We start from the raw sequence: 13,021 nt of genomic DNA, 5'->3' as shown, positions 1-13,021 counted from the left end.
TGGCTGAAATATAAATATGGAGAGGCCTGGCAGATTGATTACATCACACTCCCTCAAACTCGCAATGGCAAGCGCCACGTACTTACAATGGTAGAAGCAACCACCGGATGGCTGGAAACATATCCTGTGCCTCATGCCACCGCCCAGAACACTATCCTGGGCCTTGAAAAGCAAGTCCTATGGCGACATGGTACCCCAGAAAGAATGGAGTCAGACAATGGAACTCATTTCTGAAACAACCTTATAGACACTTGGGCCAAAGAGCATGGTATTGAGTGGGTGTATCACATCCCCTATCATGCACCAGCCTCCGGGAAAGTTGAATGATACAACGGACTGTTAAAGACTACATTGAAAGCAATGGGCGCTGGGACATTCAAAAATTGGGATACGCATTTGGCAAAGGCCACCTGGTTAGTCAATACTAGGGGATCTGCCAACCGAGCTGGACCTGCCCAATCAAACCTGTTACGTACTGTAGATGGGGATAAAGTCCCTGTAGTGCATGTAAGAAATATGCTGGGTAAAACAGTCTGGGCTACTCCTGCCTCAGGAAAAGGCAAACCTATTGGTGGAATTGCTTTTGCTCAGGGACCTGGATACACTTGGTGGGTGATGCAAAAGAATGGAGAGGTCCGGTGTGTACCTCAAGGAGATTTAATACTGGGTGAGAATAGCCCATGAACTGAATTGTACCATGTTAATTACTATATAATACTGTATGTTATCACTACCATGACTACTATAGGTGACTAATTAGAATGTATGGAAAAGAGTGTAACCTGAGCATGACGTAAATGGTATGGAATAAGGGGTGGATAGATGTCCTGGTTTCAGTTAGAACAGAGTTAATTTTCTTCCTAGTAGCTGGTGGAATGCTGTGTTTTGGCTTAGGATGAGAAGAGTGCTGATAACACCCCGATGTTTTCATTGTTGCAGAGCAGTGCTTCTACCAAGCCAAGGACATCTCAGCCTTTTGCTCTGTCCTGCCAACAGGCAGGCTGGGGGTGCAGTAAGAGCTGGGAGGGGACAGACCCAGGACAGGTGACCCAAACTAGCCAAAGGGGTATTCCATACCATCTGACGTCATGCTAAACAATATATAGGGGTGGCTAGCCGGGGGAAGGGGGCCGGACTGCTCGGGGTTAGGCTGGGCATCGGTCAGCGGGTGGTGAGCAATTGCATTGTGCATCACTTGTTTGTACATATTATTATTAGTAGTATTATTTTCACCTTTGTATTATTATTATTATTATTATTATTATTATTATTATTATTATTATTATTATTATTTTCCTGTCTTATTAAACTGTCTTTATCTCAACTCACGGGCTTCACTTTCCATTTCTCTCCCCCATCCCAGAGAGGGAGGGGGGAGGGTGAGCGAACGGCTGTGTGGTGTTTAGCTGCCGGCCGGGTTAAACCACGACATCAATGTTTACAAATATCTTAGTGTGGGAGACAGAGGGATTTGGCCAACCTTTTTTCAGTGGTTTGTGGGGACAGAACATGGAGCAAATAGCCAAAACATGGAGCACAGGAAGCTCCGCACCAACATGCGAAAGAACTTCTTCACGGTGAGAGTGACAGAGCTCTGCAACAGGCTGCCCAGGGAGGTTGTGGAGTCTCCTTCTCTGGAGATATTCAAGGCCTGTCTGGATGCCTACCTGTGCAGCCTGCTCTAAGGAACCTGCTTTGGCAGGGGGGTTGGACCAGATGATCTCTTGAGGTCCCTTCCAACCCCTGCAATTCTGTGATTCTGGCTGGGGATGGGGTTTCACATGCACATGAAGTGAACCCTCGGTGTGCTTGGGGAATGGCAAATACAGGGACAGGGTGAGGTGTCTGGAGATGTGCACTCTGAGCCTGGATTCAGCAGTGTCCTGCTTCTTTTCAGGTGAACATGTGAGCATAATTATCCTACAGCTCATACACATGCCAGCAGAAGAGACCAGCCTCTATAGACAGAGTGGCTGTCCCCTCTGAAAGTACAACCTGAACTAAAGGGACAGTACTTTTGCCTCTGACGATTCACAGCATTTCACTTGGAATGCAACAGAAGTGCCCAGGATTTATGCCTTACAGACAGTCCTCAGGTGTGGTGGGGCAACTAGAACATAATATAGAAAATATAAATCCACCTATGTTCTTCATCTCTTGCTGTAGGTCAGGACTGACTCCTGCATTGTCCAGAGCAGAGTTGCCTGCTCCCATGGAGGCCCTAAGGCAGCATCACTAATATGGCATGAAAAAGACCCGCCAAAGGTCTACGGATATTTGCAGAGGGAGGCTTAAAAGAGAAATGGAAATTATTCCTCTCATATAACTCTGTGGTAAATAGTCTTCCTCTGTCTTGAGCAGGACTCCGTGGCAGAACCTGTAAATGTCCAACAGCAGCTCTGTGAGTGAGTTCCTCCTGCTGCCATTTGCAGCCATGCGGGAGCAGAAGCTCCTGCACTTCACACTCTTCCAGGGCATCTACCTGGCTGCCCTCCTGGGCAACGGCCTCATCCTCAGTGCCGTAGGCTGCAACCACTGCCTCCACACCCCCATGTACTTCTTCCTCCTCAACCTCACCCTCCTCGACCTGGGCTGCATCTCCACCACTGTCCCCAAAGCAACAGCCAATGCCCTCTGGGACACCAGGGCCATCTCCTATCAAGGCTGCGTTGCACAAGTCCCTTTCATAGTCTTCTGTTTTGATGCAGAGTATTCCCTTCTCACTGTCATGGCCTACGACCGCTACGTTGCCATCTGCAAGCCCCTGCATTATGGGAGCCTCCTGGGCAGCAGAGCTTGTGCCCAGATGGCAGCAGCTGCCTGGGGCAGTGGCTTTCTCCAAGCTGTCCTGCACATGGCCAGTACATTTTCCCTGCCCCTCTGCCACGGCAATGCTGTGGACCAGTTCTTCTGTGAAATCCCCCAGATCCTCAAGCTCTCCTGCTCAGATGCCTACCTCAGGGAAGTTGGGGCACTTGTCTTTAGTGTTTCTTTAGTTTTTGGTTGTTTTGTTTTCATTGTGATGTCCTATGTACAGATTTTAAGGGCAGTTCTGAGGATGCCCTCTGAGCATGGCCAGCACAAAGCCTTTTCCATGTGCCTCCCTCACCTGGCTGTGGTCTCCCTGTTTCTTAGCACTGGCATATTTGCCTACCTGAAGCCTCCCTCCATTTCTTCCCCATCCCTGGATCTGGTGGTGGCTGTTCTATACTCAGTGTTGCCTCCAGCAGTGAACCCCCTCATTTACAGCATGAGGAACAAGGAGATCAAGCATGCAGTAAGGAAACTATTTGAATACATCTTTCTTCAGCAGAAATAATGTGCATATAATACTAACAGGACACACAGGATTTCTGAAAAAAAGACTCCATGCAAATTCTAGAAAGTAATTTTCTTTATTATTATTTCCTCTAACTTGTGGCTTTGATTTAATGTTATTCTAAGTCTCTTAGTTTATTATTATTATTATTATTATTATTATTATTATTAAGTCAATAATTTCAAATACCTTTACAATCAATATTCATGTTTAAATAAAGACAATAAAGAAACCCGGAGAAATTCATTGGTCTCAACTGCAATCTCTTCCCATCACCAGTGCCTCCAGCTGTGAACCCCCTCATCTACAGCATGAGGAACCTGGAACTAAAGGATGCAGTGAAGACGCCATTTCAATACATGTTCTTCAGCTTCTTCACCTATAACAATTAGCCTATAATCAGAAACACCTATTTTTCTCAGAATTTTTTTCTTAGTTTACATTTGTCTGTGTTTATATTTTCACTAACTATTGTTTCTGATATAAATAATATTATTCTTAGCCTTCTACTTGTTAAAGATTTACCTATAGAACCAGGCTTCCTGTGTAGATAAAGACAATAAAGAATCCAGCAGAAATTCATTGGTCTCAGCTGCCATGTCTTCCCATCTCCTCTGGAGCTGGGGGAGCAAACCCCAACACGCAGGAGGGGCTCAGGGACAAGAGCCCAGCTGACACATGAACGAGCAGCCCCGGTGGCCCTCGGGGCTGCCCCTCACTGCCCGCTGGGTTCTGCCTCTCTGCTGCCTTCGGGTCGGGGCTGCTGCTTCCCTGGAGCCATGGCCAGCAGCAAGATGTGGCCTTTTCACTGCTGCTTTCTTTTGGCTTCCACATTGGTCTCTTGTGTTTCTTGTATTTGGGTTAGACTTTATATCTCATGTAATTTGATGCCAGTCCTGTTGTCTCTGCAGTGGCATCCGTGTCCCAGCAGGCAGCAGCAGGCACTGTGCAGTCCTCTGTCACAGCTGGCCTCCCTGCTAGCACCAAACAAAAACCAAACAGTAACAAAAGGGGCTGTTCAGGGCAAACCAGGAAGCCTGGATGCCTCTTCCAATGCTACTGTCTGGAATAGAGAGAAGGGGTTCCTCCCTGCTCTTCTGTTTTCTGGGCCTCTTCATGGAGTAAAGAACACAGGCTGAAAATCCCAGGGTGATCTGTGAGGGATCAAGGACTGCACCAAGAGCTCTCTTTATGGTGGCACTTGCCAAAGTAGACAACTGGATTCATCTGCATGGGACTACACCCCCTGCAGCGGGGCTGATGGCCGATGCAGGCCTGGAGAGGAATCTGGAGCTGCCAGGAGAAGTCAGAAGATCTGCAGGAACAAGGTGTTCAGTGGGCAGTGATTAGAACCTCATAAAATGAGTGATCATCCAAAAAAGGTTTTGGTAAAGAAAAGGCGAATTTGAGGAGACAATGGGCTAAAGCAGGGCTCTGCAATGCCAGAAGTGGTGGTGAAGAGTCATCAGGCAAAGGCCCATAAGACTGCAGAGTAACTGAGGATAAGCATTTTGAAGTGCCGTGGGCAAGGTCTGGTGCAGCACTTGCCTGCCCTTTGTGCCCTTAGAGACACCCCATGGTCCTTCCCAGCACAGCCCTATGCTGCTGAGCCATCAGGGCAGATGGAGAGGGGCTCAGCAGCAGAGATCCCCAAGGAGTTGGGTCTGCTGCCCCCCCGAGCAGCATTCCCGGGGGTCCCAGGGCATCACAGTCCCTGGCTCTGCACAGCAGCACTGCCAGCTCTACCTCAGGATCTCCTGTCACAGCAGGAGGAATGTGACTGTGGCAGGGACTGTGAGGTCACTTCTGTCTCTGCAGTGGATAGGGCAGCAGCAGGAACATGTCACGGAAAGGGACTGTGAGGTCACTTCTGTCTGAAGCTGACAGGTCAGCCTTGCCTTCTCCCTGGGATCTGTACTTTCCAGCTGACATCTGCCAGTGGCCCTGCTAGGCCAGCAGAAGGCACCTGGTTGGCATGCTGACTGGGGGATCCCCTCTGCCTCCAGACCCAGGAGAACCCAGACAGAAAGAAGGCCCCCATATGGGTTGTCCTGTCCCTTCTGCTTGAGTCCATGACTGCACAGCAGGAGGCACAAAGCTTGGCTGTGTGTAGCCAAGAAGCTGCAAGGCCAGCAGCAGGCCCATGGCTTGGAAGATGCTGCTGAGGTGACATGTGTCTGGTTGGCTGCCAGGCTGCAAGGAGCCTGATGGGTTGGGATGCCTTTTAGGAATGGTTCCATCCTGATGGAGCTTCCATTAGTAGTAGGAAAAAGCAGGAGAGAAAGACTTCCAGGGAGTGTACCTTGGAAGTTACGCATTGGCCATGAGGAAGAAGAAATGTCCCTCAAAGGGCTGAGCCGTGGTGTCAGAGGTGACTCTCTGATCAGACCATGGCTTTGTGTTTCAAGGAACAGCTGGTGAGGGTTGACGATTCATGGGTGAAATCAAGGGATGAGAGCAAGGTGGTGAACTGAGAAGGGGGTTCTGCAGACTCCAGGAAATAGGGCAAAGTGTGGGACAGCATAGGACAGCCTGCAGAGGAGAAGGCAGAAGGTGTTGGCGCGTTTCTCCATTAAAATGAAGAAACTCCTAACATCTCTTCCATAGTTTTCTTCTAACCTTCACGCCTTGTGCAGCTAATTGCAGAACTTTCATGGTATATTTAAGAAAGAAGATTTCCAAAAGCACCTAATACAATTTTTTTCTGTTTTTAAAGGCTGAATTTTGCTGCATTTCAGTTTTGAGCATCATTCTTCTATTGCTGTTCATCCAGGGTGACTTCTTTGGAGACCTCTATCAGGAGGAAAAGCAGAGTCTGGAGGTCTTACACCTCCACTGCCAGCAGTGGTCTTTGTCCCTGTAACTGCAGCCCAGCCCAACACATGAAACCCTTTCTAAGAAAAGTCAGGTGTTCTTTGGGAACAAAATAAATAATAAAATATATTAAAATAAATAAAAATATAATAAAATAATATAAAATAAAATAAAATAATTGAAATAACCATTGGAATCTGAGAAATTCAGCTTGAATATTAGTAAACACCTGGACATCTATGGTCTCTCATGGGTCTTCTGTGGAAAACTCTGGAAGAAAAGTAAAGAAAATATTTCTTCAAGTGGCTGTAGTTGTACCCACAAGCTAGGCCTCTTTTGGGAAATTGTCCCCTTCCAGTAACAGAAACATAAACAGAGTAATGTGAAAAGACCTGCCCAGTCAATAGAGTAGGGCAAAGTCATGCTTCCTGTGCTATAGATGCAGAAGGCAAAAAGAATTGCATTTTGCCTTACACTGCTCAAGGATGTGTAACCCAGGTCATGCATCTTTACCTTAGTACTGACAAGTCCATCACTAAACCACACTACCAAGTTCTACAGCTACACCTTGGATCTCCAGTCAATGAACTAGCTCATGGATGGCAATCAGGGAGTCCCGGTTAGCATGATAAGGAGGAGCTGGAGGTTAGCATGACAGGAGGAGCTGGAAGCCATCGTGCGGCAGGCAGGCTACGACTTGGTTGCCATCACGGAGACGTGGTGGGACCAGTCTCATGACTGGAGTGCTGCAATGCCTGGCTATAAGCTCTTCAGAAGGGACAGGCAGCACAGAAGGGGTGGTGGTGTGGCTCTCTATATTAGAGAGTCTTTCAAGGTTGTAGAACTCGAGGCTGGGAATGACAAGGTCGAGTCCCTTTGGGTTAGGATCGGCAGGGACAACAAGGCTAGCGTCCTGGTCAGGGTCTGTTATAGACCGCCAAACCAGGATGAGGAGACAGATGAGGAGTTCTACAGGCAGCTGACAGAAGTTGCAAAATCTTCAGTGCTTGTTCTCATGGGGGACTTCAACTTCCCTGACATATCCTGAAAGCACAACACAGCCCAGAGAAAGCAGTCTAGGAGGTTTCTGGAGAGCGTGGAAGATAGCTTCCTGACGCAGCTGGTTAGTGAGCCTACCAGGGGTGGCACCCCACTAGACCTTCTCTTCACAAACAGAGAAGGACTGGTGGAGGATGTGATTGTCGGGAGCTGTCTTGGGCAGAGTGACCACGAAATGGTGGAGTTCTCTATTCTTGGCAAGGCCAGGAAGGGGACCAGTAAAACCACTGTATTGGACTTTCGGAGGGCTGACTTTGTGCTGATGAGGACATTGGTTGGTAGAGTCCCTTGGGAGGCAGTTCTGAAGGGCAGAGGAGTCCAGGAAGGCTGGGCGCTCTTCAAGAGGGAAATCTTAATGGCGCAGGAATAGTCTGTCCCCACGTGCCCAAAGACGAGCTGGCGGGGAAGAAGACTGGCCTGGCTGAACAGAGAATTGTGGCTTGATCTTAGGAGAAAAAAGAGGGTTTATAATCTTTGGAAAAGTGGGCAGGCCACTAGGGAGGACTATAAGGATGTTGCGAGGCTGTGCAGGGACAGAATTAGGAAGGCCAAAGCTCATCTGGAGCTCAATCTGGCTACTGCCGTTAAAGATAACAAAAAATGTTTTTATAAATACATCAACACAAAAAGGAGGACTAAGGAGAATCTCCATCCTTTACTGGATGCGGGGGGAAACCTAGTTACAAGAGATGAGGAAAAGGCGGAGGTGCTCAATGCCTTCTTTGCCTCAGTCTTTAGCGGCAATACCGGTTGTTCTCTGGATACTCAGTACCCTGAGCTGGTGGAAGGGGATGGGGAGCAGGATGTGGCCCTCATAATCCACGAAGAACTGGTTGGTGACCTGCTACGGCACTTGGATGTGCACAAGTCGATGGGGCCGGATGGGATCCAGCCAAGGGTACTGAGAGAACTGGCAGAGGAGCTGGGTAAGCCACTGTCCATCATTTATCAGCAGTCCTGGCGATCAGGGGAGGTCCCAGTTGACTGGCGGCTAGCAAACGTGACGTCCATCTACAAGAAGGGCCGGAGGGCAGACACAGGAAACTACAATTCTGTCAGTTTGACCTCAGTGCCAGGGAAGCTCATGGAGAAGATTCTCTTGAGAGTCATCACGCAGCACTTGTAGGGCAAGCAGGCGATCAGGCCCAGTCAGCATGGGTTTATGAAAGGCAGGTCCTGCTTGACAAACCTGATCTCCTTCTATGACAAAGTGACGCGCTGGGTGGATGAGGGAAAGGCTGTGGATATGGTCTACCTTGACTTCAGCAAGGCTTTTGACACCGTTTCCCACAGCATTCTCCTCAAGAAACTGGCTGCTCTTGGCTTGGACTGGCACACACTTCGTTGGGTTAGAAACTGGCTGGATAGCCGGGCCCAAAGAGTCGTGGTGAATGGAATCAAGTCCAGTTGGAGGCCAGTCACTAGTGGCATTCCCCAGGGCTCAGTGCTGGGGCCGGTCCTCTTTAATATCTTCATCAATGATCTGGATGAGGGCATTGAGTGCACCCTCAGTAAGTTTGCAGATGACACCAAGCTAGGTGCGTGTGTCGATCTGCTTGAGGGTAGGAAGGCTCTGCAGGAGGATCTGGATAGGCTGCACCAATGGGCTGAGGTCAACTGCATGAAGTTCAGCAAGGCCAAGTGTCGGGTCCTGCACCTGGGGCGCAATAACCCCAAGCAGAGCTACAGACTGGGAGATGAATGGTTGGAAAGCTGCCAGGCAGAGAAGGACCTGGGAGTGATGGTTGATAGTCGGCTGAATATGAGCCAGAGGTGTGCTCAGGTGGCCAAGAAGGCCAACAGCATCCTGGCTTGCATAAGAAACAGTGTGACCAGCAGGGCTAGGGAGGTGATCGTCCCCCTGTACTCGGCTCTGGCGAGGCCGCACCTCGAGTACTGTGTTCAGTTTTGGGCCCCTCGCTACAAGAAGGACATCGAGGTGCTTGAGCGAGTCCAGAGAAGGGTGACGAAGCTGGTGAGGGGTCTGGAGAACAAGTCCTACGAGGAGCGGCTGAGGGAGCTTGGCTTGTTTAGCCTGGAGAAAAGGAGGCTCAGGGGCGACCTTATCGCTCTCTACAGATACCTTAAAGGAGGCTGTAGAGAGGTGGGGGTTGGTCTGTTCTCCCACGTGCCTGGTGACAGGACGAGGGGGAATGGGCTAAAGTTGAGCCAGGGGAGTTTTAGGTTAGATGTTAGGAAGAACTTCTTTACCGAAAGGGTTGTGAGGCACTGGAACAGGCTGCCCAGGGAAGTGGTGGAGTCACCATCCCTGGAGGTCTTTAAAAGACATTTTGATGTAGAGCTTAGGGATATGGTTTAGTGGGGACTGTTAGTGTTAGGTCAGAGGTTGGACTCAATGATCTTGAGGTCTCTTCCAACTTAGAAATGCTGTGATTCTGTGATTCGGTGATATGATGCTGCCTCAGGTGCGCCGCCATGGTAGCCATTGGCACCTGCTGTTCTTCAACCCTCAGCAAACCCACAACAGAAGGATTCTGTGGAAGGCCAAGCAAGGTAGACAACTGTTTACTGTCCCCAGTCTCCAAGGCAGCGATGCCAAAGCCCCACCAGTGGTGCCCTCTGGAACTTTGAAGTACTCTCTTGTAATAAATGACTAAGTCCCAAATAGAATTACAATTAAAGTTTACAAATTTTTAAGCGAATAGAGGTAAGCAAACAGCACTGGGTGCACCAGGAGTCTCTGCTCAACCAAGATGCACACCAGTTACATCAAGCAGCTGGTTTTTATGCTCCTAGGCTAATACATATTCATTACTACTTCTAGTAAAGGCAGGGTTACTATAATTAGTTCCCAGAATCTGAACCCTCCCACTGGCACATGAGTAGCAGTCTCCAGTGGTCCCTCTGGGGGTTCTCTCATGCTGAAGGCTCATAGTCTTCCTCCCAGGCTTTTTTCTTTTCCTTCCTCTTTGTTCATCTTGGCCAGATGTCAGAGACTTGTGCAGAGTCCCATGCAAGCTTTCTCTTTCAGTTGTCCTTCAGCTTTCCCCTTGTCCTTAATCTCTTGGCCAGATACAGAGACTAGTGTAGTGTCCCATGCAATAGTCATAATAGTTAGCAGTTATTCTGAACCCCCCCCCAGATATCAGAGACTCAAGGTTTACCCTTCAAGCTCTCTATTGACACGAATTGCTGAAACATTCCTTACACTCTCCTGAAGCAGTATACTCCGAGGATGAACATAGCCTCCAGGCCAGTCCCAATGGGGTGTTTTTGCCATTCCTCCCCAGTTAGACTCACTTCAGCCTCCAAAACAGTTAACTCTTGGGATCCCCCTGTCACTCCAGAAATATAGGTGGGTTCTACCTCTTTAAGTCTTGATGGCGTTAGGGTACACTGTGCACCGGTGTCCAGTAGAGCCTGATACATTTGTGGGTCTGATGTGCCAGGCCATTAAATATACACAGTCTAGTAAACCCAATTGTCCCTTTCCTCCCTGCGTCCCCCTGGCTGGAAGCAAGACCCCTCTAGTCCTGCTCATAGTATTCATTACTGTGTCTGGTAGACGGCCCACTGGAAACATGTCCCACTATGGCACTGTCACCCCATGTGGCAGGGGAGAAGGCGATGACAGCCAAGGGACGCATCTGGGTGTGGAAGGTGGGGCCCAGCAGAGACAAGGAGTCAAGACAGTGGTGTGTGCAACACCAGGAGAAGCAGCCCAAGGGGTGGTGCTGCTGGTGAGGACAAATTTGTGTCAGCAGCGTGAGTGGGCAGCAGCTGTACGCTGGTGAGGGGAGGCCAGGAAGTGCATGCCAAGAGTGCTTCCGCCAGCAGAGACAAGGCCGGGGCCGGGGCTGAGGCCAAGGGGAGAGGCAGGTCCAGGGCAGGGGGCTGCAAGGGGCATGCTGAGCTCCCTGCCCCAGCAGCAACCGCACTGGCCCTCAGCAGATGTGCTGGATGGCACGCACTGGGAGGTGCTGGCGTGTATCAGAGAGCAGCAAGGAGGGCGCTGGAGAGGGCCAGGGCAAGGCGGGCAGCAGATCCCCATGCAGGGGCTGGCTGGCCCTGGACACTCCATTAGTGCGTTGCAGGTCCTGGCAGGCTGCGGTGAGGGGGCAAATGCCCTGGGCCCCCTTTCTGCTTTGACCAGGTCAGCAAGGGCCCAGTGCAGCCTCCTCTCCCCTGCCCCTCCAGCTCTGGGCTCCCTTCACGCAGTCCTGGCTCTGCAGCACCAAGCCCTGCTGGGAGCCCTCCCCTGCATGCTGCCACCACTCCCTGACGCTGCTGTTGCCCTTTGCTGGGCAATGCCCAGCCCAGCCCAGCAGCCCAGGCTGGGCTGGCCCCAGGGCAGTGCCCACTGCAGGCTGCTGCAGGGCTCTGGGCATGGCCACCACAGCCCCAGCCCCTCGCAAGGCACCTCAGCTGCTGGGACAAAAGCGGCTCTGGGCCTCCCCAGCAGTCCCCAGGCTGGGGCCAGCCATGGCTCAGGCAATGGAGGTCCATGAAGCTGCAGGAGCCCTGGTCTCTTGCCTGGGAGATCCCTAGCACAGAGTATCTGTGTCCCACAGGGCCAGCACAAGAGGCCTGGCCCAGGCACAGAGCGGCTCCAGATTCCAGTCCATGAAGCTCCAGATTGCCCCACTGAGTAGTGATGGGCAGCCCCAATGGCCAGCTGAGCTATTCCTAAATGTGACAGCAGTGCTTTTGGCCTTGAGCCCCTTCTCCATTGGGAGAATGAGATGGGATCTGAGAGCTGTGAATATCTAATGGCTTCTTTATTGTCTTTATCTACACTGGAAGATTGGTTCTTGAAGTACCGTAGATGACTGGGTCAAAATAAAAATCAATATGTAGGAGGATAAGAAGAAATTCCCTTAAATTAAAATAATACTATCACACGTTAAAAAATAAAAATAAAAAAAATAAAAAAAAATCAGAAAATATTTTGTGAGATATTCGCTCAGTATTTTTAGGCTGGTGAGCATATTAATGATGCTTAAGAAGTATGTATGAAAGTAATTTCCTGAGAACATTTTTCAGTTCCTGGTTCCTCATGCTGTAGATTACAGGATTCACTGCTGGAGGCATCACTACGTACAAAAATGCCACCGCCAGGTCTAGGGATGGGGAAGAGACTGAAGGAGGCTTCAGGTAGGCAAACAAACCAGTGCTGACAGTCATAGAGACAACAGCCAGGTGAGGGAGGCACATGGAAAAGGCTTTGTGCTGGCCATGCTCAGAGGGCATCCTCATCACTGCTCTAAAGATCAACATATAGGACACCACAATGTAAACAAAACAAAGAAATACTAAAGAAAGAGTAAAGACAAGTGCCCCAACTTCCCTGAGGTAGGCATCTGAGCAGGAGAGCTTGAGGATCTGGGGGATTTCACAGAAGAACTGGTCCACAGCATTGCCTTGGCAGAGGGGCAGGGAAAATGTGTTGGCCATGTGCAGGACAGCTTGGAGAGAGCCACTGCCCCAGGCAGCTGCTGCCATCTGGGCACAAGCTCTGCTGCCCAGGAGGCTCCCATAATGCAGGGGCTTGCAGATGGCAACGTAGCAGTCGTAGGCCATGACAGTGAGAAGGGAATACTCTGCATCAAAACAGAAGACTATGAAAGGGACTTGTGCAACACAGCCTTGATAGGAGATGGCCCTGGTGTCCTAGAGGGCATTGGCTGTTGCTTTGGGGACAGTGGTGGAGATGCAGCCCAGGTCGAGGCGGACGAGGTTGAGGAGGAAGAAGTACATGGGGGTGTGCAGGCGGTGGTCGCAGGCTACAGCGGTGAGGATGAGGCCATTGCCCAGGAGGGCAGCCATGTAGATATCCAAGAAGAGCGCGAAGTGCAGGAGCTGCAGCTC

General features: G+C 50.1%; 1 protein-coding gene across 1 annotated transcript; it reads left to right on the top strand.

The window, feature by feature from the left end:
• Window positions 1-2,434: 2,434 nt before the first annotated feature.
• LOC309891734 (putative olfactory receptor 1F12P) lies at window positions 2,435-3,319 on the top strand (the record flags this gene model as incomplete). Its single annotated transcript, XM_082786066.1, has 2 exons — window positions 2,435-2,611; window positions 3,182-3,319. 2 exons carry the CDS (start codon window positions 2,435-2,437, stop codon window positions 3,317-3,319), a joined length of 315 nt encoding a protein of 104 aa, XP_082642192.1.
• Between the last annotated feature and the right edge of the window lie 9,702 nt (window positions 3,320-13,021).

Source organism: Aythya marila, assembly GCF_965140915.1.
Source record: "Aythya marila genome assembly, contig: HAP1_HAP1_SCAFFOLD_278, whole genome shotgun sequence".
Lineage (NCBI taxonomy): Eukaryota > Metazoa > Chordata > Aves > Anseriformes > Anatidae > Aythya > Aythya marila.
The sequence above is the reverse complement of the archived record's forward strand: the minus strand, read 5'-3'. Positions and strand labels throughout refer to the sequence as shown.